The 26,563-nt window shown below is 47.2% G+C and overlaps 1 protein-coding gene across 9 annotated transcripts in view; it reads left to right on the forward strand.

The window, feature by feature from the left end:
- The window catches only part of CNGA3 (cyclic nucleotide gated channel subunit alpha 3), a 50,501-nt gene that overhangs the window by 18,835 nt on the left and 5,103 nt on the right, over positions 1-26,563 (forward strand). For 6 of the 9 annotated variants that reach the window (XM_044925607.2, XM_044925608.2, XM_045162190.1 and 3 more), the window contains 6 exons: positions 9,348-9,484; positions 17,144-17,257; positions 18,117-18,296; positions 21,501-21,554; positions 24,373-24,438; positions 25,723-25,830. In XM_044925607.2, coding sequence (XP_044781542.2) covers positions 9,384-9,484; positions 17,144-17,257; positions 18,117-18,296; positions 21,501-21,554; positions 24,373-24,438; positions 25,723-25,830 — 623 coding nt within the window. In that variant the 5' untranslated portion in view covers positions 9,348-9,383. Of the gene's footprint in view, positions 1-2,984; positions 4,599-9,347; positions 9,485-17,143; positions 17,258-18,116; positions 18,297-21,500; positions 21,555-24,372; positions 24,439-25,722; positions 25,831-26,563 lie in introns of those variants that run through there. The other 3 variants (XM_044925610.2, XM_044925612.2, XM_044925613.2) reach the window with 3 other exon arrangements.

Below are 26,563 nucleotides of genomic sequence, written 5' to 3' on the forward strand. Positions count from 1 at the left end.
ATAATGACAGTGTACTACTTTTATAATCATATCCCAAAAGTTAATTAAGGGGAAATAACACACTTTATTTTTTTTTCACACTTTACTTCCTGTGCCTGCAGCTAGTCTTGGAAATGGGTCCTTGGGGAAAGAAGGGAGGGAGGTCCTTTGCCCGGCCTTGATGACTGTAAGTGTGTGTGTGTGCGTGTGTTGGGAGGAGAAGACAATTCTGCAGAGAGCATCTATAAGGCTGGCTATAGAGATCTGGGTTCACCGGCTCTAGCAACATCTAGAAAGTAGTTTCATCCTCTTGGAATCTCAGCCTGAGCAGCTGAATCTTATTGCAAAGTAGTCATTTAGAAACTGAGTGCACTTAAAGCTCAGGAAACCAGAGTCCCATGAACTTTGAACCATCTCTTGCAGAAGACCAAGACACTTTCCAGGCATGTGGCAAGCCTCTGTTTGGTGGTTGAATAACAGAACTAACAACATTGTTACAATTTCAGTGCATTCTCTTTCACCCTGAATCTCTTCCTGTTTGGGGAACAATGTTAGCTTTTTTTCTCAGTCAGGAATTGAAAATCTACAGCTGGTATGTGCAAGCTGCCCTTTGCTTGGGTTATAGAAATGCCTAGAGCTCAGAAGCCGGAGAACGGCACCTTCTGAGGGTTACAGTTTAACACTTTTCAACACTCCAAAAGGAAATCCTGCACCCATTATCAGACATTTTCTTTTCTAACTCCCCTCCCATCCTTGTCCCTGGCAGCCACTAATCTATTTTCTATCTCTATGGATTTGCCTATTCTGGACATTTCATACATATTGAATTATACGATATGTGGCATTTTGTGTCTGGCTTGCTTACTTAGCATAATGTTTTCAAGGTTCATCCATGTTGTAGCAAATTCCACCTGAATAACATTATGTAGATACACCTTATTTTGTTTATCTAGTTATCAGGTGATGGACATTTAGGTTGTTTCCATTTGGGGACTGTTAGAATAATGCTGCTATGAACATTGAAATACAAGTTGTGCACACATATATTTTCATTAGGTATCTGCCTGTGAGCGGAATTCCCGGGTCTTATGGTGACTATTTTCAGCATCTTGAGAAACTGCCCAGTTGTTTCCAAAGTGGCTACACCATTTACAGCATTCCTACCAGCAGCGTGTGAAGACTCCAGCTTCTCCACATCCTTACCAACACTTGCTATTGTCTGTTTATTTCTTAATTATAGCCCTTTAGGCAGTGTGGAGTGATATCTCGTCATGATTTTGACTTACATTTCTCTATAACTAACTATATTAAGCATTTCTTCATGTGCTTGTTGAACATTTGTGTATCTCCTTAGTGAAATATGTATTCAAGTCCTTTGCCCATTATTTAATTGGGTTACTTGTCTTTTTATTATTGAGTTGTAATAGTTCTTTACATATTTTGGGTACAAGGCTCTTACCAATATATAATTTTTAATTATTTTTTCCATTCTGTGGGTTGCCTTTTTACTTCTTGATGATGTCATTTGATGCACAAAGGTTTTATTTATTTTGTATGAAGCCCAATCTTTTTTTTAGTCTATTATACTTTTGATGTCATATCTAAGGAACCACTGTCTAACCCAAGGTCGTGAAGATTTACTCCTCTGTCTTCCTCTAGAAACTTTATAGTTTCAGCTCTTATATTTAAGTCTATGAGCTATTGTGAGTTAATTTTTATGAATGGTATGTATTCTTTTACATACCAGCAACATTTGATGAAAATACCATTTATTCTTTCCCTCATTGAGTTATCTTGGGACCATCGTTGAAAATGAGTTGATCGTATATGCCCTTAATCAGGTTGAGGAAATTTCCTTCTAGTCGTAGTTTATTGACAGTTTTAACATGAAAATATGTTGGACTTTGTCAAATGCTTTTCTTGTGCCCATTGAGATGAACATGTTTTTACCATTTAACCTATTAATATGGAGTACTGTGCGTTGTTGTGCTTAGTTGCAGCCAACCCTTTGTGACCCCATGGACTATAGCCTGCCAGGCTCCTCTGTGCATGGGGATTCTCTAGGCAAGAATGCTGGAGTGGGTAGCCTGTCCCTTCTCCCGACCCAGGAATTGAACCCAGGTCTCCTGCATTGCAGGTGGATTCTTTACCAGATGAGCTACCCGGGAAGCCCAATATGATATACTAGGCTGATTAATTTTGGATGATAAACCAACTTTGCATTCCTAGAATAAGTATCACTTGACCATAGTATAAGATACTTTCTATGTATTACTAGATTTGGTTTGCTAGTATTTTGTTATTAAAATCTTTGCCTATTATAATTTTCATCTTCTCACATTAAGTTCTGATATTTAAGTTGTTTATACTTGTGCCATGTCCAGAGAATATTGACATGATATAGTTGCTTCCCCTTTCTGTTTTTGAAACTCTGGACTATTTTTATCTCCTCCATATAGGATCACATTCATAGAAAACAGGAGAGGACTATCAGGTACAATATTTGCACTGTAGAGTTTTGTCCCATCATGGAAATTCTGAAACAGAAGGCCCTTTAATAATCTACTGGGTCTTGGTTTGTAACTCTGTTCTACAGAGTTCCCAAAGGTATTCTACCTGCATTTTAAGGGTTTTTTAAAATGTATATTTAAATATTTTAAAACCCCAAATGAATAGAGATAGCATTGGTTGGTATGATGTGTTCCATACCTAACTTTACTATTTGGATATTATGGTCAAAATTAAGTTATATCCCACCAATTGTCTTTATAAAAATTATCAAACATTTAAACAGAACACTACAAGTGAATGTTTTTTGAATTGGGTTTCTGTGGAAGACTTCATCTATGTGCCATAGTCTATGTCCCATTATTAGATGAAGAAACTAAAGTGCTAGGTCACATGCCCAAACTGAAGGCTGAGCTGAGAAGAGACTCCAGCTCTCCTTTCTCTTAGTACAGTACGCATGACCACCTATATTGTCTTTCCAATGTCATTTGTTGCAAACAAAAGATATTTTACTCAGGGAACTGCTTGAAAACACAAAACCCTTATCATTGAGTTCATGTACTAATGTCTGCTCTGGTCCCTGTGTTTGTTCTGTGGCTGGCTCACATGTCTTGAGTGATTCAGTGGCTCAGCGTTAGAGATTTTCCCTTCTACCCTGAAGTTCTCAGATGAAATAGGAAGGAAGGGAAAGGCAATTAGAAGTGTGCTTTAGATAAAAGTTCCAAGGTGTGCAGACTTTGTGGGAGTTACTAACTTATCTTTGGAGTTTAATTTGACAAAATGAGCCTGCCCAACCTCACCCTTACTGAGAATTAGCTGAATGCTTTTTGCCCAGAGTGATGCTAGGTAAGTTAAGTTGTGGAGGCTTGAAATGGCTGAAGCCCAGAGACAGGTTACTTCTGAGAAGATCAAAGACCCCAAATGGTAAAAATGGTCCATCCCAGCTGGAGAAAACGGAAGCCTGGGTCAAGTGTGTGTGCCCAGCAGGACTGCAGGGCTCTCCTCTGATGGGGATTCCCATCTGCTTGGCGTGGCTTTGTGTCCAGACTTAGTGCCTCACTGATCGGACCTGCCAGACCCTGATTGAACAGGAGTCATTACCCAGGACAGTGATCATTCACAGAGGCCTCACACCTCTCTGTTGGTGTGCTACATCCAGGTTTTGGAAAATGACAATGTGTCAGTTGACATACATGGAACCAGGACTGGTTTTCATGTTTAAGCCAGAATAAAAAAGAGGACAGGACATGGACAATATTTTTTTAGTATGAGATGTTAGTCATCACAAGTGGGGACCAAGATTTTTTTTCAGAAGCACATTTCAATTTAAAAAAATAGAGCTTTACATGTTTTGACTTCCTTTGTGGCTTACTTGCTCTATCCCTCATAAATTCCCCTCCATTCTTAAATAGGACATAAATGTTCAGCATGACTCATTCACAGAAGTGTTAGGAGGATCAAATGAGTTGAATACGACTTAAGTTATCAAGAACGGTACCAGGCAGAGAGTAAAGGCTAATAAATGTACTGTTGTGATTATCATTGTCATCACTGCAGTTACTCACCTGCATCTTCCTCCCTTTATACCACCTACTTTTTATTACCTACCATGAGTATATAATGCGTATTTCGGAGGATAAAATATTTTAAGTAAAGTTTATTAACTCCTTTAAGTCTTCTGGAGTTAATAAAGGAATGAGAAAAACACAAGAATAGCTGGGCAAGTTGTGTTAGATTTCTGCCTACTTAGATGTCCAAGCCGAGAAGAGTGGAGAGAGAGCCACGCACAAAGACAATCAAATCCTTAAAGGTGCACAGCACAGTGGTTCACACGTGGTAGATGTCGAATAATGTTAAATAATTATCGTGATTGCTCCTCACATAAGGAGTCTCCTCAGACCTCAGTGGTCCCTAAGACAGAATTAGTCCCCCGCCATCTGCATTGCTTCCCATCATGCCTCTGTCTCTATTTCAGCACGTCTGTCTCCTCCTGCTGCTGTTTACATGCCTGTTTCCTCATGCAGTTTTGTGTCTTCAAAGACAGGGACCTGTTTTCTTCATCTTCGTACTCCTCAGGGCCAGGTGCAACGTTTAGGACACTGAAAGAATCAGTAAGTGTGTCAGTGGGAAGAAAACACGTTGGATTTAGTGATGCTGTTAAAAAAAAAAAAAAAAAGGAATTGTCTGAAACAGTATGTCCTAAATTCCCCAGTCAAGCCCTGGAAAACACACATGGACTTGGGAGATGATCACAAACCACTCACACCTGGGATCCACTTCAAGGTCACCCTAGTAGTTGGTAGACTGTATCTTCTTCCCATGCTTGAAAATTAAAACTATATTTGTGCACTTCTAATCTCCTGCAGTGGGTGTGATAAAATAAAACAAACCACAACATGGACTTCAGGGTCAGAGAGGCCCTAACCTGCGTTTCCTCATCTCCAAAATCAGCTTCACTATTACCTCTTAAGGTTCCTGAGGATGTACAAATAATGGATATGCAGGTGTCCCACACTCGGGGGACCCTGGCTGGATGGTGGTTTCCATTCTCAACAGAGCCTCAGTATTACTGATTTTAATTTCATGATCTCATCTGTGAGTTCTTCTAGAGTTCATGGGACCCAGAGATGTGAAAACACTTGGGTGGTTGGGGAATTACTTGGATTGAATTAAATGTTTATCCTGCCTTTCCTGGGCTTCCCATGTGGCTCTAGTGGTAAACTGCCTGACTATGCAGGAGACATAAGAGATGCGGGTTTGATCCCTGGGTCAGGAAGATCCCCTGGAGGAGGGCACGGCAACCCACGATGGTGTTCTTGCCTGCAGAATCCGATGGACAGAGGAGCATGGCAGGCTACACAGTCCATAGAGTCTCAAAGAGTCGGACACGACTGAAGTGACTTAGCATGCATGCACCTGCCTTTCCTGTATGAATCATACTACTGAGCAGCCAAATAGTGTCAAATTTTCTTTTTTTAAGAATATTTCAGCTAACTTATGAAGATGGAATGGTAGAATATCACCAATATGCAACTCCTAATGAATCAATGATCACCAGTGGCTGCTAAAATCACCCAAAGGAATATTCTTGCAAAAAAAAAGGAACCCAAATTTAACCGCATCCTGAGTACAGCTACCAATTTATGGGAAACATTGTAAAATTGGAATTGGCAAAAATCCATACCGTGGGAAACTCAATAGTACAAGCAGTTTTGGTTTTTTCCATAAAAAGAAGAGAAATGCATAGAAACTTTAGATTTAAAAATACCAAAGAGATACATCAAGCCATCAGAATATATAGACCTTGTTTGGATCCTTATGCTTTTAAGTAATTTAAAAAAGACAACCATTATGACATTTGTGAAACAATTGGGGGAAAAGATCTTATGATTTATCTTAAACTAACATTTTCCTTTAATTATGTACATTTTGCCCTGCCCTACCCAACCTTGTTCTCCTGGATAAAGAACACAGAATTAAAAAAGATTACTTCTAACCTTTGAGAGGTCTGGGACAAGGGCCCATTTACCATGTCTAAATAACTAAAAAACATTCTCTGAGTTGAGGTAATTCCCTCCTCTCACCATAAGAACCCACAGAATTTTGGGTTAAGGGCATACTGGCAGGCAGCTTTTTGGGGAAAGTGGTTCCAAGGAAGAGAAGTAAGAGTCTTGGAAGACAAAACAAGGGAAAAAGGGGAAACCACCCCAAGTGTAGATTATCAAACTAATGACCACTATGGGCAGCTGGTTAGATCCTTCAAGGGCTTCTCCAAAGAGCCCTGTAGAATATAGGTCTGAACTGTCTTCCTGAGGGGACAAAAGAGGGGAATATCTATCTTTGGTTCTGGGTTCTATCAGTCAAGGGTTGCCCAAGGAGGGCTTGCAGTCTAGCACTTCTGGGTTTGCACACGTGTCACAGTGGCCTCAGAACATGGTAGCATGGGGAGATTTGATCTCCGGTCTCCCATCCATGGTTTGCCCCATTCTTTTCCCTTTGGGTTTATCCCAAGTCACAGGGGAGACTTTCACACATGCATGTGGACATTCTCCCCACACCTCCAAGCTCCATTTAACCCTCCCACACAAACAGCTCCTCCTGAGCTACCTGGAAGTCTAAGGGCTTGCACACTGACACACTTCTCAGGAAGACAGACCTGGGAAGAGGCCCCAGCAGGTTTGAGAGCCAGTCCACAGCCTGCTGGGCAGAGAATTTGGGGATCCAGGGCACCCAGAGCACAGCCTAGGGCAGGGGGCAGGGTTCTGGGTGGGCATGTCCCGTTGGTCATGGGCTGTGGTTGGAAAGTGGTCAGAGTGGGTCCTTTAAAGAATGGGACCCCAGGCAGGGGCCCTACTGCTTAGGCCTAAAAGCAGTGCCAGTTCTTTTCTACCCACAGACTTTACACTATCAGGCTCTGGAATCAGATTTTTGTTCATCTTGGCCCAGGTCTCAAGCAATAACATTAGGGAAACTGCTCTCCTGTTCAGTTTCTTCATTGGAAAAGGGAGGCTGCTGGGCGGGTTAAAGGAGACAGCGTTACGCAAGCACCTACTCCGTGGAGGCAGGAGCTGTCCACAGTGGGCAGGTCTGTGAGGGTCCAGAAGTGCTGCCTCCATTCAATGGCATCAGGGTCAGGGTTTGAGCCCAGGGTGGAGAGGGCAGTTCATGGAAAGGGCCCAGACTGGAGGCAACGAGATTTTTCTTTGGTACAATTTTCCTGGAAATGTACAAAGAGTAATTTGGATAGGTTTTCGACAGAGTCCCAGACTTCTTTAAGAGTTTCTCTAGATCCCACTGTAAGCTCCTTGAGGACAAAGCTGCATATTGTTTTCTAATAAAACCCCAGCATATTGCCTGGCACATAAGTGAGTACAGTCAGGACTCAGTTAAAAAATCACTGGATGGATGATTTAAAATTATAGATGTATTTCTTTAATGGGAGATTCTTGTTTCATATGTTGGCATCACATTTTCCTCAGATATCTCAAACCAGAATCATTCTCTTCCTCAGCCCTCCTCCTTCCCCAGTCCCCGCCTCAGTGGGCAGCACCACCAACCCCACACCCTCGCAGTCATGGCAGCATGACTCCTTCATTTATCCTCGATCAGTTGCCATGTCCCCATGCTCCTATCCATTTAGTTTTTAAATTTATTATATTTGATTCACTACCACAAACTAGTTCAGGCAACAATTGTCTCTTGCCTGAGATACTGCAGCACTTAGCTGCTCGTGTTCCCTGAATATATCCTCCCCACTGCAGCCAGAATAACGTTTACACATCTGACCACATCCCTGCTGGGCTTAGAGTAGAATCCAAGCTCTTGACACAACCAGCAGGACTCTTTGGTATCTGTCATCTGCCCCACTTGTAAGATCCTTGAGAACTGTCTTTGTCTTATATTTCTTTGTATCTCCTGTGGTCAGCCAGAAACTAAGTTACATAAATGAACATTGTTTTCAAAAACCAAAACCATTTTTTATCTATTGAAAAACTGTAAAAATTTTAATTAAATCATCGACATAAGCTATCAAACCTCAGAGATGAACCAGGACCATCTAAGCCAATATCTTCGCCTCCCTGAGTAACGTGTGATGAGCACGGACCACGTCTATGTTAGGTACTTTGGTGCAGTGCTCTGGGGTCCTTGCACCGAGCTTCCTTTGGATATGAAATTAATTTAGTTCTGGAGTGAGCCACTGGGCTATTTTGGAAATCACCATTTTTCTCTGGAGTGGTCTCAACTGACTTCTGACACACTTAAGCCATGCGGCAGCTCAAGAGAGCCTGTGCTCATCTGCCTCAGAAAAACTATCCTCAGGAATTTATTTTCCTCCTGCAGAATTTTGATCAGAAATCACGCAACTGGTCTGCTGTTTCCATCATGCTAGCTGGTACTCACATCAGTTTTCTTTTCTCATCGATCAGAGGGGCACCTTCCACCGTTTGCTGAAGGGAGAGTATTCATGGTCAGCACTGGGATCTCAATTTAGTCGTCTTTAAATAGAGACAGAAATTGTATGTGTCTGATGAGGTTATTTTGAAGATTAAATGAGATGAAGTGTGTATCGGGTTGAACATCTTGTTGTAAAGGTTTTTATAAATGTCAAGTATTTAGGCTTTTTATGCTTTGTTTTAAAACAAGATTTGGGGGAGCTATAAAATGAACAAAATTATAAGATAAATATAGGCAAATGACAAAGTCAGACTTTTTTTTTTACTTTTAAAAAATTGTTTATTTTTGTCTCTGCTGGGTCTTCACTGCTGTGAGGGCAATGAAGCTGCCCTGGTTGCGGAGCAAGTTTCTCACTGCAGTGGCCTCTCCTGTTACAGATCACAGGCTTTAGGGTGCGGACTCTAGTGTCTGCAGCATGTGGGCCCAGCTGCGGCTCCTGGGCTCTAGAGTATAGGCTCAGTAGTTGTGGCACCTGGGCTCAGCTGCTCCACAGTATGTGGGAATCTTCGTGAATCAGGGATTGAACCGGTGTCTCCTGCATTGGCAGGTGGATTCTTTACCACTGAGCCACCACAAAGTCAGAGTTAAGAGGGACACTGCGTCACTGAAGAGAATCATGAAGGTTTAGCTTTTTTACGTTGGATACCAAGTTCATTCATTTGTTTGATCAGCATTTAATTTTGAGCAGTTCTTGGCATGCAGCTTATACAAAGGAGTAAAAGACCTTCTTTGTGCTTCTGGATGGGAAGAAGAACCCACACTAAAACACTGTGGCAGGAGTTGTGAGAGAGATGGAGGAGGACGTGTGTGCCAGGGCTTGTCTGGGGAGCAGCCCTCCCAAACGAGCTGGGTGTTCAGTTACTTCCTCGTCCTGACGACATATCTGGTTCATGTTCATGTTTCAGCAGCCACCTTGGGGTGGAATGTGACACAGCAAGAAGATGGCCAAGATTAGCACCCAATACTCCCACCCAACCAGGACACACCCCTCGGTCAGGACCACGGACAGAGATCTGGATTGCATTGAAAACGGTCTCAGCAGGTAGGATGGGCTTTAACTTCATGCCTGGAACAGATTGTTCCCATAGCTGCTCTTGACCAGGGAGAAAGAATGCCTTAGCCTGTGGGCAGGACAGGTTGGAGAGCGGAGGCTGTTCACAGCACTCCTTCTAACTGCATGACTCCTCCCAACCCACACTGAAGTAGTTTTTTTTCTCATTTTAGAGATGTGGGAAAATGCTCCAAAAGTTATATAACTTTGGGAAGGCAAGAAAATGAAGATTACAATGCAGCAGATTAAACACGGCTGAAAACGTCCCCAAAGTGCCACACTTTCTCTTGTGTACATCAAACATTTATCAGGCTCTGTCTGCACCAGTCAGTGTCCCGGGCACTGGGGTGGAGTACCAATCCAGTGCCCTGCCCCTCATTTCCAGGGGAGGGTCAGGACTCAGTCATGCTCATGGACTTGGGGGAAGGGGCCATGCCTGCCAGCAAAGCCATCAGCACCACCGATGATGTCCGACATAGGCAGTCACCTGGAAATCTGGGGCCTCTACTTCAAGCCCTGTTCCTAACTTACTGGTAGATCTGGGGAAATGCACTAAACCCTCTATGCCTCAGATTCTTCAACTGTAAAATGCAGCAGCATTGGGAAATGGGAGTATCTATTTGGTACAGACAGACTTACATTTTTTTGATGCTTCTTAAATTGTCAATGAGTCAATTGAGTTAAACCAGGAGAAACTGTATTTCCAATATTAATGTTATTTTTGTCCCACGTATATAGCACTGAAAACTTCTCCCGCCCATGTAAACTGCACATTATCTAAGGCCCAAAAATGCAATGACAGTCCCTCAGTCCTTGCATCCCTGGCACTGGCCCTCCTCCATCATTTTTCCTCACTTACTTGTATATGTCTCTTCCTCTCTCAGATGCACATTTCATTTTTTTGTGTCCAGGTTCTTTGTCCCAGGTCCTTAGCAAACTCTGCTTATGAGTGATGGACAGTAGTTTCCCTATCACTGCAAACTTATGCAGTCTTTGGATCCCCACTTTCTGGGATTCAGGCAAAGGAAGGAAAGTCTCAAAGCATGCCAACAGATGTGTATTCCCTCCTACTCTTGCAAGTTGGTGCTGAGACCCAGGAAATTTTATATGACTCAGGGGCATCATAAATTCTCACCCTACTCAAATCTCTCCCTGCTAACTGGCTGACCATCAATATCTGTGTTCCATAACTGAGGGCTCCTTCCTTTAGCTTAAGGCATTGCCCTTATTTAAAAGGGGAAAGAACACTGTTAGGACACTTATCTGCTATTAAAACTTTGGTATATATTAATAGTTTCTTTCCCACATCAGAGCTGATAAAACCCCTGAAGAAGGGGCTGAAGAGGGGCTTCAAAGAGGGTTGCAATAAAATGGAAAAAAGGCCCAAGGGGGACTTCCCTGGTGGTCCAGTGGCTGAGACTCCGAGTTCTCAATGCAGGGAGCCTGAGTTCCATCCCTGGTCAGAGAACCAGATCCCACATGCTGCAACTAAAAAAAAAAAAAAAAAAAAAAAATGTCCAAGCATGGCACACAACAAGAAAGTCAGGCTCCCTGGAGACATGAGGCTCCTAGGATCTTGGGCCCCAAGGAGAAGGACAGAGGCTGTCAGGATCAGGAGCATGTGAAGCAACATGGAACTTCTCCCCATTGCTCCCTTTTGCTTTAGGCAGGACATAGCCAGAGCATCTCTGGGATCCAAGCTCCCTGGGGTCTGTCTGGCTTCTCCCAGTGGGAGAGTCAAGAGAAGGCAGGCCCAGCAGGTTGGCTGGGGTTCCTGCCCAGAATGCCTGCTCGACCCACACCACCACCACACGGGCCAGCTCTGCCCGACGCATCCTGGCTCTGCCTCAGCAGGTGGCCAGCAAGTCCCATCTGGTCTGAAGGCTGTTCAAGAGCCTCTGGTTTCCCAGAGCCTCTCTGTGAGCTCAGGTTGAGCCCATGCACACTCAGAGAATGGGTCAGCCACACAGCAGGGGCTCTGAAATGCTGCTCTTGGACAGTCCTCTCTGCCGTCTCCCCCGGGTGATGCCATGCCCCTCCTCCCCTGCTCTGCATCCCCAGGCCAGCATGGTGACCACCAGCACAGGCTTGAGGCCACTCTGCCAGGTTTGAAAACTGGCTCTGAAAAGCTGATCAACAGCTCCAAGCCTTAGTTTCCTCATCTGCAAAATATGCTAGTTCTGACCTCAGAGAGCAGCAGTGAGGTTAAAACAAGGCAAAGCTCATGGCACAGCCCCTGCCATGCAGTAAGCACTTATCACCGCTCCCTGCTGGTCTTGGAGATGCTCACCTCCATGGGCCTTCTCTGTGTCCCAGGCTGAAGCCTTTTCTGACTCCTCTGACCGCCGATAGCCCCAGCTGCCCTGACACCTGGATGGGCCGTTTCCTGCCTGTGTCCACATCAGGTTGTCTCAGCCTGACCACCAGCCAAGTCTCACTGAGCCCCACTGGGGGCCATGCCCAACAACACGTGTGGTAAGAGCTTGTTGACAGATTAGTACAGAATCCCATGGAAACACTAGAGAAATCTCAAAAGGAGAGACAGGAAAAAAGCTTCCTTCATGAGAAGCATTAGCTCACAGAGGCAGGAGTGGGTTAACAAAAGTTTCCAGAATGGTTCCTTAGCATCACTGAGGATTCAGAGTAGGAGTTCACACTGGGGATGGTACAGCCTTGGGCCAGAAAGCTGCATCCAGGCCCCTCGCCTGCTTCTCAGAGCAGCCTAACATCTGCCTATGGACAGACCAATTTTCCCTGTAAGATTTATTTGAGCAAAGGATTTTGACACAGTCACATAAAATTTTTAAAGTTTCCAATCACTATTTTGAGGGAGGAAATGGAACCTGAACGAATCAGATCTTTGCCTTGAAATTCCAATCCTTTTAGAAAGCTTTTGGAGAAATAATTACAAATGGGTGTCCTTGAATATGAATCACTCTTTATTCTCAGTGATACCACACAGCTGTGCTGGGAACCTGTGTGTTGGTTGGCCCTTTGCTCAGGGCCCCCCAAAGAGGGAAGATGTCATCTTCCTGTCCCCTGAGACATCCCTCTTCCCAGCTCTTTCACCAAATTAGAGACCGGTTTCCATTTCTCTTTTAAATCACTGAGATCATTTTGCTTGTGAAGAGTCATAAGGAAGGATCAAAGTGTTTCCTTTGAATAACAACACAAAAAAATTAAATTTACACCTTGAAAAGACCAGAAATAAAAATATCCTGCATTTTGCTCTTTCTATTTAGATCTGTTTCATTGACTCAATTATTTAAGAGCTCCCTGGCATATTTTTGCAGATAATGCAATAAAGACTTCAGAACCTGCTGCAGAGAATTGCAGCTAGCACCAAGGACACCTCAACCCCCAGAGCAATCTCCTGGTGTAGCTATTTTAGATGAGCTGTTGGGCATAGAGGGTCATGTCCTAAAGAAGAGGAGACTTCTTCGTGCTGCTTCCTGAGCAGAGCCCAAAGCAATTATCACAAAAGAAAACCATTTGCCACCTGCTTCCCCAGGACCGAAGGCAAAAATGCAGTGACCTCGGTTTCCTGGTCACATGCGGCTGGGGCAGCACCTGCCCGTCACTCTAGTTCCTCGGGGCTTGGGAGGAGAAGAAAAATAATGTGTCACACTCTCCACCCTTGTTCTAAAAGGTCACTTCTGTTCACTCGCATGTCCCCAGAGTCACTAGAGGAAGACACCAGATCCACAGAGCACAAAGTTAATTACCGGTTTCCATTCTGATGAGAACCTCTGCTTCCTCCAGTGACAAAAAAGCCTCACCTCATGGACATGAATTCCTCTGTATAAATAAACACAGAAGATGAGCTTTACGCGTTGAAAATGACCTTGTCTTTCAAAACAGTTTCTTGTGTTTCACCAGTTGTCCCTGCTCTTGCTAATTACCAACTTCCCAGGGCTTCTTCCTGTAGAGGTAGCATCACCACCGAGAAGGAGTCTGAGAGGGAGGCAAAGTCAGGCTGTCCTGGCCTGCTCTGCTGGTTCTATAGAGCCTGAGGCCTGTCAAGTCCTCAGCTAGCTCCTCAGCCAGCTAGCAGGACGGGGCCTGGCCCCCAGTCTCCACCCTCTGTATTTCCCTTCGAGGTTCTGAATCTCTGATCTTGCAGTGATTGGCAGAAGGTTCTCCCTTTCAGCAGTACCTGTGTGTCCCTGGGGACTCAAAATGTTACCTCAGACATTTGTTTCCTCTCCTCCCACCCCATCTCCCCTTCTGTCTACCTTGTGAAATCAGTTTCTCTGAGGAGTAACTCATTGGATTTGCTATTATTTAGGTATCTCCCAGGCGTTTAAAAAGGGTAGAGGTTCTGGAGCTAGAAGAAAGACATCAGGGTAGAACTTTGGGCATCAAGAAACAATTAAGGAGATGCATCCAGAAAAAAAAGCCCCTTGGGTCCCTTGGACTTACATCATATAAGACCCTTCCTGTTCCTCACAACTAAATGTGCCTTTTGTGACTTGGGTGTTTGAACAAGTCATTATGAAATCAATTTTTCCTTTGTTTCCTTTTCGAAGACCAGGAAAATTAAACTCAGGGAAGGTAAGTGACAAGCCTGCAGTACACCTAGCTAATAGGCGTTGGAGTAGGGACTCAAACCCAGGCCTCCAGGTCCCCCACTTTGCTGCCTCCCCTTCCAGTGGATGCTGTAGGTCCAGGCCACATGCAGTGGCTCTCACTGCTGCCAGCTGCAGGCCTGCTTTGAAATCTGGGGTGAGTTCTGCCCCTCTGTCTCACCCACAAACCCTGATGTCATGCACATGGAGTCTTTTGCTGCGGATGCAAGTAAATCTGCTCTCAGGAGGTGCTCCCACACAATTAGCAGAAACCAGACTAGGCAGAAATGCTGGGCTGACTGCCTGGCGCCTGGAGCTCCCTGAGGACCTGGTGGGGACAGAATAGCTTCATCCTGGGGACCACCTCCAGATCTTCCGGACATACAGGCCATGCGGAGCTCTGGCCCAGCTGCCAGTTGCTGCCCCCACCTCCAGCTCCCCACCCCCAGGCATGCCAGCTGCTCGGAACCAGGGATTGGAGAGATGGATTCACTTGTCCCCTGCCTCCTCCTCCTGTAACTGACCCGGTGCCTTGGAACATGCATTCCCAGCTTTGCGGTACACAGTATTAGAAGGCAAGGGAATTGTAGCTTCCTAATTGTAGCAGGGCCTCTGATAGGGTCTCTCTCTTTAAATTAATTAATGTTATTTTTGGTTGCACTGGGTCTTCATTTTGGCGTGCAGGCTTTCTCTAGTTGCAGCAAGTGGGGGCTACTCTTTGTTGCGGTGCCCGGGCTTCTCTTTGCAGTTGGTTCTCTGGTTGCAAAGCATGGGCTCTAGGTGCACGGGCTTAACTAGTTGCAGCACGCAGGCTCAGCAGTTGTGGCACATGGGCTTAGTTGCTCCGCAGCATGTGGAATCTTTCTGGACCATGGTCTGAACCCATGTCCCCTGTATTGGCAGATGGATTCTTATCCCCTGTCAGGGGAAGTCCTGACAGGGTCTCTTATATGTATAAGGTTGAGGTGTGAGTGGTCTCTCATGAGATTAGAGAGAGAATTCAATTAGGTGCTTTGGCAATAAAAAAAAATATGCCCACATAGTACAGCTAGGGGAATCAGAGTCATGTCTCTAGTGGCATGCTACAGAACTCAGTCCTCAGTTCAGTTTAGTCCCTCAGTCGTGTCCGACTCTTTGCGACCCCATGGACTGCAGCACGCCAAGCTTCCCTGTCAATCACCAACTCCTGGAGCTTGCTCAAACTGATGTCCATCAAGTCGGTGATGCCATCCAACCATCTTATCCTCTGTCATCCCCTTCTCCTGCCTTCAGTCTTTCCCAGCATCAGGGTCTTTTCCAATGAGTCAGTTCTTCACATCAAATCGAGAAAGTATTGAAGTATCAGCTTCAGCGTCAGTCCTTCCAATGAATATTCGGGACTAATTTCCTTTAGGATGGACTGGTTTGATCTCCTTGAAGTCTAAGGGACACTCAAGAGTCTTCTCCAACACCATACTTCAAAAGCATCAGTTCTTCGGTGCTCAGCATTCTTTATAGCCCAACTCTCACATCCATACATGACTACTGGAAAAACCCTGGCTTTGACTAGACGGACCTTTGTTGGCAAAGTAATGTCTCTGCTTTTTAATATGCTGTCTAGGTTGGTCATAGCTTTTCCTTAGCAAGCTTAGCAAGCGTCTTTTAATTTCATAGCTGCAGTCACCATCTGCCTCAGCCGTGTCCTATTCAACTTTTGCTTTAATTAGAAAATACAGAAGGCAGATTCATGAGGGGGTGACAGCAGGCTTTGAAATGGGATGGCATGGCATTCAAATCTCAGCTTTTCCAGTTGGCTACATGACCTTGGGAAAGTTATTTAATCTCCCTGAACCTGTTTCGTCCCTTATAACGTTGTTATATGATTTAAGTGATAAAATGTAAGTGGCTGATGTACAGTAAGCAGTCAATAAATGGCAGGTACTTTATGTGTCACTCTGTGTGTTTTCAGTAAAAAAAAAAAAAAGTATCCTCCATAGGGGGAAGCTGAGGGAGAGAAGAACCTGCTGGCTGTCAGGGCTGAGCAGGGACTGCCTGGAGGAGCTACGGTGTGGTAGTGAGCCTCCCCCCGCCCGTGCTGGAGACAGCAGGGCTGTTGCAGAAAGGAAGAGGCAGCAGCTTGGTGGCTGGGTTGTGGAATTCTGACTTCTGATCACTCACTGGGGAGACACAGAGCGTTTACCCTGACAGTAATTCTTGCTTACTTCTTCAACCGTGTTGCCACCTTGTTAAGAAGGCTGATTAGGTTGGAATAGGTCATGTGATCGAATTAATTTGTCTTGCTCGGGCTCTTCAAGACACAAAGGATGAAGTGCAAATCCTTAGAGGCCAGTGCCTGGATGGCTTTTAATCAGGCTGATCAGACTTCAGCCCCAGGAAGTTTTAAAGGGAGAGAATGGAAAACAGGCCCCAGCAGGGAGCTCTTATTCCAGGAAATTCAACAAACACCAGGCTCTGCTAATGCTCAGACTTTTTGCCCTGAATTGCACAAGGGAAGGTCCTCCGCCCCTACCTTGGCAAAAGGGCACAGCAGAAGTGGACTTTCATTTGAAAGCACTATACAAATAAGAAGCCAATTCATTACAATATTTCAGGACCCTCCTCTTAATCAGTGGTTTCCTGCAGCACATACACACTGGGACAGAGGGCAAGGGAAGACCTCTTGAAGGAGGCGGCACCTGATCTGGCTTTGGAAGAAAGGGTTTCAGCATGCAGAGATGTGTGTAAACCAAAATCCTTGTTCTGGAATCCTCATGTGGAAACAACTGCTCTGGCTCCAGAGGCAGGCACAGTACCTCCCCCACCCCAACTCCCTGCCCTCGGTGCTCATAAGGACCACTTACTGCTGGCTGGCCCCTTTCGCCTAGGCTATGGCCAGTGGCCTCCTTGCCATAAAGTAAAGGCCACATTATCCTAAAAGCCAGGATCTGCTGGAGCATGAACTGAAGGGTGGAGCTCTGGGGTGAGGATCTCTGACAGGGGCGTTCCTCTTTAAGCAGAGCATCTGGCCATCTCGGTCCTCAACATGTCCAAGAGTTGGATGAGCTGGAAATCAATTTTGCTTGCTGCATATTTGATTTCCTAGGACCCACTTGCCATGCGAGGAGACATCGTCAGAACTGCAGGAAGGCATTGCCATGGAGACTAGAGGACTGGCTGAATCCAGGCAAAGCTCCTTCACCAGCCAGGGTCCCACCAGGTAACTGACCGGTTTCGGCCCTCAGCTTGGGAATAAGGAGACAGAGGCAGAAAGAAGATAAGTCTTAGGAAGAAATGGTGATGAGGGTGGGGTTGCAGATTTGGAGAATAAAGGGGCAGGAGAGGCAGTTCAGAGGTGTCCAGCCGAGAAAGCCATGTTCAGTTCAATGTGGGCAGCCAGGAGCCACCAGAGAGAGGGAGAAGGTAAGGGAGACGGGGCCACCTGTACCAGATGGGGCTGAGGGAAGGTTTTACAGGGAAAGCTGGAGCTTAGATGTGCTCTAGGCATGCGGGCTGCCTGGGTTCAGGTGCCTGAGGCCTGGACCGGATCTGCTCCAAGACAGAGGTCAGTGCACATTGCAGAGGGACTTCTCCACAGGCCTGGAGAGAAAATAAAAGTTTGTATGGATAGCAATTCATAGGACAAGGGTTGGGGAAAGAACCTAGGTTGTATCTGGGTGCTTGCTCCATTAAACTTGCTCTGAATTTTATCCCTATTTGGAAATTGTATTTTTTTTTACTGTTCCTCTGCTTACCAGTCATAACAAAGAGCTCTACATGGGGCAAAAGGAAAAATGAGCAGAAAAACTTGCTAAGGCCCCAGTGGAAGGATCATGCCTTTGATGGAGTCCAGGCATTAAAGTGACAAAGCCACAATGAAAATAGTATCCCTTATGGAGGAAGCTCCATCCCAGGTGGCAGAGGAGGGAGGAAGAAGCAGTTCTGGGGAGTGGGGGGCAGGGGTGGGGTCAAACCTGAGCCTGCCACCTGCCAGGGGATCACTGCCCCTGCCCCCACCCTCTGGGAGGGGCTTCCGCCTCCTTCCACTGTGCCCTGGCTGCCCATCTGTGTCCTTCCAGGTTGTCACGCCTCATCATCTCGCTCCGTGCCTGGAGCGCCAGGCACTTACACCAGGAGGACCAGAGGCCCGACTCTTCCCTGGAGCGTTTCCGCGGAGCCGAGCTCAAAGAGGTGTCCAGCCGAGAAAGCCATGTCCAGTTCAGTGTGGGCAGCCAGGAGCCACCAGACAGAGGGAGAAGGTAAGGGAGAGGGGGCCGCCTGTACCACATGGGGCTGGAAGCGCTTGCTGCTCGTGTGGGCCAGTGTGGATTAACCCAGCATGTGGCCTGGAACGTCGGTGCCCAGGTATTCCCTGAAGAAGGGGTCTGTTCTGGGGTTAGACTGCTTGCTCTAAGCATCTCTGTCAGACTTCAAGAAGCCCTGCAGGAGATGAAGCCCTTTAAACCTGAGGCCCCAGCCTCAACTGAGCTCTGACCCTGTCCTCCGCAGAGCCCCCCAGCACCCCCTGCTGCTGGTGCCTTCAGAATCGCACCTGCAGGACGTTGGCCTCACCAATCTCTCCATCAAAGGACCCTCATCCTACACTGCACTGTAACCTCTCTTGCTAGAAAACTGAGGCTTTTGTACCACGAGCCTCGGGGAGTACCTGCATAGCACCCACAATTTTATGGATGGGTATAGGTGCGTTCTTCTGGGGAAAAGATCTGACGGTTGGTTAGAACTTTCAAGGAGAACCTTCCACCTCCAGGTTAGGTTGAGAACAATGAGGGGACGATAGGTGGGCCTGAGGGATGGGGAGAGTGTTTGCTTTTCATTAGGAGAAGGGTCTGCAGAACAAGGGCTTTGAGCACCTTGCCTGGCCCCCTACCCAGCGGGGAGTTTATGGCTGGTGCTGTGGGGTGCAGGCACGCAGAGAAGTTTGCAGGGGCTAGACTGATATCCCCTGCTCCCCGCCCCACACAGAGCGGCTGCCTCCCCTCCCCTCCCCTCTAGTGCTCTTGAGAAGCACCCAGCTTCTGGCCAGTGGGAGACGACTGAGCCGCCACAGGTTGAATCAGGTGTCGATTAACAGCAGAAGGTCTCTTTAGGGCCCCGTAGCAGTAGGAGAGGTAAGCCTGCAGGGGAGCAGACCTCCTCTCAGCCTCACAAAGGGAGGACACTTGCTCAGAACCCGCTTTAAGGGAAAGGGGGGCTTGAACAAGATCTCTAAGCTGAATTCTCTAGGTCATGCCAGGATTTAAAAGACATAAAAAGAAGGGTGAAAAGACGCATGGTTGTTGCAGAACCGACAGTCCCTATGTAATTTGATAGAGAAAATGCTGTTTTTGAGTCAAAGGAACAGAAGGGCTCAGATGTGGCACCTCAAACAGGCAGAGAAAGCCCCTGGGGACTGAAGGCTCTGAAGCTTTGGGGAAAACAGGATGGATCTTCTCGGAGCTTCAGTTTTATTTCCAGATTGAGGTGGGGGGTATATTTTTATTACAGGTTATGCAGTACATTGTGAAATGTGCAAGATATGCAAGCATGCTTAAGATAAAATATGACAGTTCAAAGAAATGTCTTGCTGGTGACATTAGGAGGTCTGCATTAGTCTTCCCTGCTGAGGAAGGCATGAGAATTGCTGGCTGAGAGGCAGAGGTCCAGTGGAGCAGCATTTCCGGGCTACTGTTTCACACGAGTTTGGACCACAAACCCTTGGTCTGCTGGGCTGTGAGAAGGGTGGGAGGGCCTGAGCGCTGGGACGCGTGCAGGCTCCCAGAGCTGAGAATCCAGGACCACAAGGCACACGTCCTGTTCACTGCTGAGCCAGAGAGACAGGAGGGATGCAGGCCAAGGAAGAAGGGAACTTGGAGAAGCGGGGCAGGGCAAAGGTGGTGTGTGGCAGGGAGGTAGGGTGCAGGGAGCAGAGAAGGGGTAGGGAGGGAAGGAGGTGTGTTAGCAAGTCAACAAACTGGTTCAGTTCCTTTGGGGCAAGCAAAGACTTCCTTGGCTTAACTGATCAAACTGTCTTCTCCGCAACTTGAGATTCATGGAGACGAACACTAGACTCTGTGTGTTCAGACCCTGTGTGACCAGATAAGTGGAGGGTTGAGCAAGGACCCCATCAGGGCCAGGCCCCAACTTGCCACCAATGCCTGGTTAACTCACTGGAAGGTTCAGAGTGGGCAGGTGAATGCAGTGGTGCAGGATGGGAGCAGAGTACTCAGGGAGGCTTCCTGGTGGAAGAAGACCTTGAATTTTCAAGGCCAAGTCCTATTAGCAAAGCAAAATGTATGCAGAAATGGGTCTTAGTTCTCCTATGGGTTTGGCCCAATGAGATTATGGGCACAAAGGTGTGCCAATCACATGCCACTGCACCCCAGAAACCTAAACTTTCCTTTGTAATAGCACAGCTTTGATTTCTCGGGGGATTTTCAGATGATAAATTAATCCCCAAAAAAGCAATTAGAGCCACATTCTGAATGGAGGGAGGGAGGCATGGGCAGGGCATGCAGAAGTACCAAAAAAAGTATTTGGCTAGATGTTCAACATCAGAGGAGAGGTGCTTTGAGAGTCAGTCTGGAGTGTCCCAGGCACTGGCTTTGGCCCCCAGACCTCCTGTCCTGTGACTGGTCTGCAGTGACCACAGACAGGCAAGCCACCCTCCAGCCCTGTGAGGCCAGGCTGGCTTTCTTAAACCAGCTGTCACACACGTGAACTGGCAGTTGAGCTCACAAGGATCACGCCTTTTCCTAAAGAACACCGTCAAGAACTGCCCAGTCCAGCTTTAAATAAACATCGCTGGGTGCAAAACCAATCCCTGCCTTCTACAAGATTCTCACATAGATCTGGGTAGTGGGCCCTGAAGTTTTAAGGTGAATGTTGGGGACAGGGGTGGGGAGGATGGGCTGAACTCTGGGGCAGCTCTGCCCTCGGTCTATTTTTTGCCCTAAGAATTGGAAGCGACCCCTGTGATGGGGTGTCTGAGGGAGGGGCCCTGTGAGAACCTCGTCCCTGCCGACCCTCTAAAAGTGCTGCTGCTGCTGCTAACTCTGTACCCTTGGCCCAAGGCGCTCAGCCTGTTCTCCCAGAAGCACCCGAGGGCGGGCACCATGCTGGGTGGCCTACGTGCCCTCCGTAGTGTCTGGTGCACTGCCCGGCACGCGCTAAAACGCAAGAGGAATTGAGGCCAGGGTGCTGGATGGGGTTCAAAGAGGCACGCCCCATTTATTCAGAATCCTCACGTTCCCCAAGTGTCCATCCTCTCCTCTACTCTGAGGCATTCACCAGCACAAACTGGTCACACACACAAAAGAAGCTTGTCCCCAACGATAACAATTCCCTGTGTTCAAACTGCGTGGAAAGGCCCAGGAGACAAGGGATGGGAGTCCCAGAATAACTGCCGGAGGGCAAGGGGTCCCCAGCAAGTGGACCGAGTTCAGATTCTCTTTGCCTCCCCGCAGTGCCTGGCCCCTGGCCAGAAACAACACCAATGCCTGCAACAACTCGGAGAAGGAGTGAGTACCTCCGCCCCCTCCCACTCCCCACCGCCGCCCTCCTCCTGTAGACACGCCAGCTGTGTCTCCCTCCTTAGTCCTGCTGCTTCTGCCACACCCGCCAGACCCTGCTAGAACCCTGCTCCTGGCATTGGAAACCCGTCCCCATGGACAAACGTGGGGAGGGACCTATTCGGTGAGACTTCCTTGGGCAGGTCCTCTTTTCTGTGTCTTGCATTGTTCTTATTTATAAAGCGAAGGAGTTGGATGGGTAAACATTTTCAGTGCCAGCACCCTCTGTTGCTATGTATCTGAAGGTGCAAAGCTGGAGTCCCTTTACTGAGCAGTGGATCTTCTCCTTCATAATAAGAATGTACTTTGCATTCTACGTCCTCAAGCTCCTGTGTGCCAGGGAAATGCTCTTGTCTTAAGGCTAAGGATGTGATCAGGATGTAATCAGTGGAAAGAGGAAATTTAAATATTTCCAGAGAACAACCTCTTGAAACCCTGGCCCACTGCAATTGTTTCCTACCACCTGATGCTGAGCTGGCAGAGAAGTTTGATGTGTGATTCTGGCAATGCCATCCAAAAGCCCAAACAGGGTGTGTGTATGTGGTGGGACCATTTACATGTGTGAACACATGCGCATGTGTGCCCCATTCTCCAGTCTTCCTTTATGGAACACCACGGGGTTAGGTAGGGAAGGGGGCTCTCAGTTGGAGCCTAGGAGGACAGTATCAGCAAGCAATGCCAATTTCTTGACTTCCAGTTGACAGAGAACGATGCCAAGGCTTTTTCTGATTATTTCCCTTTGTTCTGATAGAATTTTTGTTTCTGTTTTCCTTCTTGAACATTAGTCACATTGGGGTTTTTTTTGTTTTTGTTGTCTTTTAAATTTATTTTTTTAATTGAAATAAGTTTACAATGTTGTGTTAATTTCTGGTATACAGCAGAGCGATTCAGTCTTATATATTTATATATTCTTTTTCAGACTCCTTTCCATTGTGGTTTATCACAGGAGATTGAGTATAGGTTCCTGTTCTATGCAGTTGTTCTTTATCCATGCTATATATAATAGTTTACATCTGCTAATCCCAAACTCTTAATCCATTTCTCCCTTGAAGTGAAAAAAAGAAGGGCTTCCTAGGTGGCTCAGACAGTAATAATGCCTACAATGCAAGAAATCCAGGTTCAGTCCCTGGATCAGGAAGATCCCCTGGAGAAGGGAATGGCAACCCATTTCAGCATTCTTGCCTGGAGAATTCCATGGACAGAGGAGCCTGGTGGGCTGCAGTCTATGGGGTCACAAAGAGTTGACCTGATCTCAAACTCCTAATGCATTCCTCCCCCTCAGTGCATTTTGTTTACATAAATTGGGACATCAAATCCAGAGACCCAAGTGTCAGAAAAACAAAATGATTTAATATGCAAAATGATAGCTGTTTCAAAATGCTTGATGTCAAGGCAAACCTGACTTCAAACACCCTTGAAAGTCCTGCAGTTGAGTAAAGACTCAGAACACTGGACTGGGAGGAGGTCCTATGGGTGGGTCTCCAGGCTTCTCTGACCTGGGGCTAGGATGTGGGCAAGGATGGGGGTGGATGCAGTTGGCTGCATCAGGCTCTGATAAATCTTTTCAGATGGGCTCATACCATGGGTCCAAGGACCAAAGGACAAAACAGGGAACTGTTCCCAAATGGGGCCACCTGGGCACAAAGATACAGAAGTAATTCTTATGGACACCTTCCCCCACTCTTCCACCACATTTATGGCATTTTCGCTTAGTCCATGGGTTCTGAACATTTCTTTCTCCTGACCAAATTGTTCTCAGTCAAAGCCACCATCGATGCGTAGCTCTGTGCAGGTCCCCTGGGTCGGTGCTGGTTGCATTCCGGGACACAGCTGGATGGCACAGGGTCTTCCCTAGGCCTCAGCAGGTTGGTAGCCAGAGGAAAGGCCAAAGCCAGGCCACAAATCCTGAACAAGGGTGGCAGAGCCTGGTGTTAATTAAACTCCCAGCAGGGCTCAGTGTGCCCAATAAGCTTGTGGGCAGCGCCCTCTGCTGGTGTCTTGGCATTAAGACTTTAGCTGCTGAAAGACCAGTAGATTCAGAACAGAGGATGGGGCGACTGTCCTGGCTCTTCTCATTTACCAATTATAACTTTTTGTTCCTACTCAATTTATTAATATGCTCATTGTCAAAAACTTGGGACACAGAAAAGCACCCATGAACACACACCCACAAAAGTATACTCTATGTTAATAATTGAACCCCAGTATCAGAGAAACCCCTCTTCACATATTGGCAAATATACCTCCAAGTTTTCTCTAGATCTATGTATTGAGAATATAGATGGGTAAATAAATAGATACATACATACATACATGCTAAGTCACTTCACTCATGTCTGACTCTTTGTGACCCCATGGACTGGCTCCCCGACTCTCCAGGCAAGAATACTGGCGTGGATTGCCTTTTCCTTCTCCAGGGGATCTTTCTGAACCAGGCATCAAACCCATGTCTCTTTTAAATCCTGCATTGGCAGGCAGGTTCTTTACCGCTAGCACCACATACATGCAATACATTTAATATATATACTGGTTAAGAGCATTTGTATCCCAACTCAGCTACCTAAGAGCTTTGTGACCTTGGGCAAGTTACCTGACCTCTCTGTGCATCAGCTTCCTGACATTACTATTCTTGAAATCAGTAAGCTCGCTTCACCCCAGCGTGCTGGAAAGATGCGTTTCCTGCACCACGCCCTCTCCTTCGGTCACCGCGGCCTGCCCTCTCCCCGTGGTATACGAAAATCACTAAGTGTCACCCTGTGTCACCCAGTGACAAGGCGAAAAAGGAGGAGAAAGAGAAAGAGAAAGAGAAAAAGGAAAACCCCAAGAAAGAGGAGTAAGTACTAAGAGAAACTGCCCCCAAAGAGGGGAAGTTCTGGGGTCACAGCACGCCTGGTCCCTCCCCAGGGAGGAGAGAGAGGCTGACTCTGTGGGGCCTCAGGGTCAGCCCTGGAGAGGGGGCTGCTTAGGGCTATGGAAAAGGACTTGGTCTCAGGCAGGGATCAGGCCTGCTGAGATCATGTGAGGGTCTCATTCTGCAGGGAAAGTTGGGGACCTCAGAGTGGGGCTTGTAGGTAGGCAGGGTGGACTGCAGCCCCGGGTGGGCAACTGTGGGCTTCCCTGGGAGCCTGCTCTGGTGCCCTCTTCTGGGGCGTTCTGTTTGCCCACCGTGTCATCTTCACAGCTGGGGTATGTGGAGCCCCTCTCCCGGGCACTAGAAAATACTATGTTCACAAACTGTAATTCAAACCCAGTGATGATGAGTGTTGGTGGTTGGGAATGTCCAAAGCCCTGTCAGTGAGAAACTGATCTTGCATTTGCTAAGTTGAGGTGCAACCAGAAAGGCAACCCAGGGTGTCCTCTGGGGCTCAGGAGCAGCTCTGCAGGCCTAGTGGGCATGGTGGGGAGTTGGCATGGGGGAGGAGACAGGGGGACCAAAGAAAAGATCTCCAGTACCACCTATAAATTCTAACCCTTTGAAAATCCTGAAAATGAAAGCAGAAAGCACCCTAAGCTATTTCTTCCACTTAGTCTTGGCTGACATAACTGCAGTGATTCCCAGGTTGGTGGTTTTCGGTGGGAGGCAGGACCCCAGTGCTCAGAAGTGAGGCTTTAGAACATCTGCACAAATGCAATTAGTGAAGTGGACAGAGCACCTTCCTGAAGGGGACCCCCGGGATCCCAAGGTCAGTCCAGAGAGGAGCTGCCTCAGAACCGCCTGGGGCGAGGGTCAAATGCACATTTCCAGACCCCAGCCCGGGAGGGGTCGGGGTGGGCCTGGGAACTTGCATTTTCCCAAAGCTTCCCTGAGTGGTTCCAACATGACGGTGCTCCACTTTCCTCCCTGGCACTCTGGAGTGCATGGATGATACCACAGGGCATGTGGGAATGTCATCACCATGGTTTTAGAGTTACCGTGGCTTCCTGGGGGTGGCAGAGAAGGCCCTCTACAGGGACACCCACATGACCCCCGCTGAGATTGATAGCACCCTATCTGGGAAGTCATCTCTTCCGCTGCAGCCCACAGCTGCCCTGGGGTCTGTAAGCTAGACCAGGTCTCTAAACCCCTCCAGAGCTGCAGACTTCCAACACACTGTGCTGTTTGTGTGGGCGTTCCCAGGAAGAAGAAGGACAGCGTTGTGATGGACCCTTCCAGCAACATGTACTACCACTGGCTGAGCGTCATCGCTGTGCCTGTCTTCTACAACTGGTGTCTGCTCGTGTGCAGGTAGCGGGGAGGGGCAGCTAGGGACCGAGCTCTGAGCGCCCGGCGGCTGCCCTCCAGCTGTGTGTGCCTCAGGATCTCTGTCCACAGTCGCTCAGTAGTATCCGACTCTTTGTGACCCCATGGGCTGTAGCCCACCAGGCTCCTCTGTCCATGGAATTCTCCCTGCAAGAATACTGGACTGGGCTGCCATGCCCCACTCCAGGGCTCTGTCCATAAGGAAGGGCTCAAAGAGGGAGCACCGGTGGGGACCTGTGTTTGAGATCAAAGCAAAGGGCCTGGCACCCTGGAGCCTTCCTAATTGAGTCACCGGAGGAAGATGCAAGAGCGAGTTATTGCTCTCCTGAGGGGAAGTGGGAGGAGTGGGTCACTCCTGAGCTGACCTGCAGGACGGGGCTGTAGGTAACAGGTGGTGTTCTCCACTGGCTGTGGGCTTTGGGCTTTTTTGTTTGTTTTCTATTAATTCTTATTGGCATATACTATATTTACAATGTTGTGTTAGTTTCAGGGGTTCAGCAAAGTGAGTCTGTTACATATATACATATATCTACTGATTTTTAGTTTGTTTTCCTGTGTAAGTCATACAGAGAGTTGCCTGAGCTATACAATAAGGCTTTATTAGTTGTCTTATTAGTTATTTTATATATAGCAGTGTGTATATGTCAATCCCAGTCTGGACCAACCTCACCCACCAGGGGGCAGACACCAGAGGGGGCTTTTGGGCTTTCTGAGCCGT

This window comes from Bubalus bubalis, chromosome 12, assembly GCF_019923935.1.
Source record: "Bubalus bubalis isolate 160015118507 breed Murrah chromosome 12, NDDB_SH_1, whole genome shotgun sequence".
NCBI classification, from domain to species: Eukaryota; Metazoa; Chordata; class Mammalia; order Artiodactyla; family Bovidae; genus Bubalus; species Bubalus bubalis.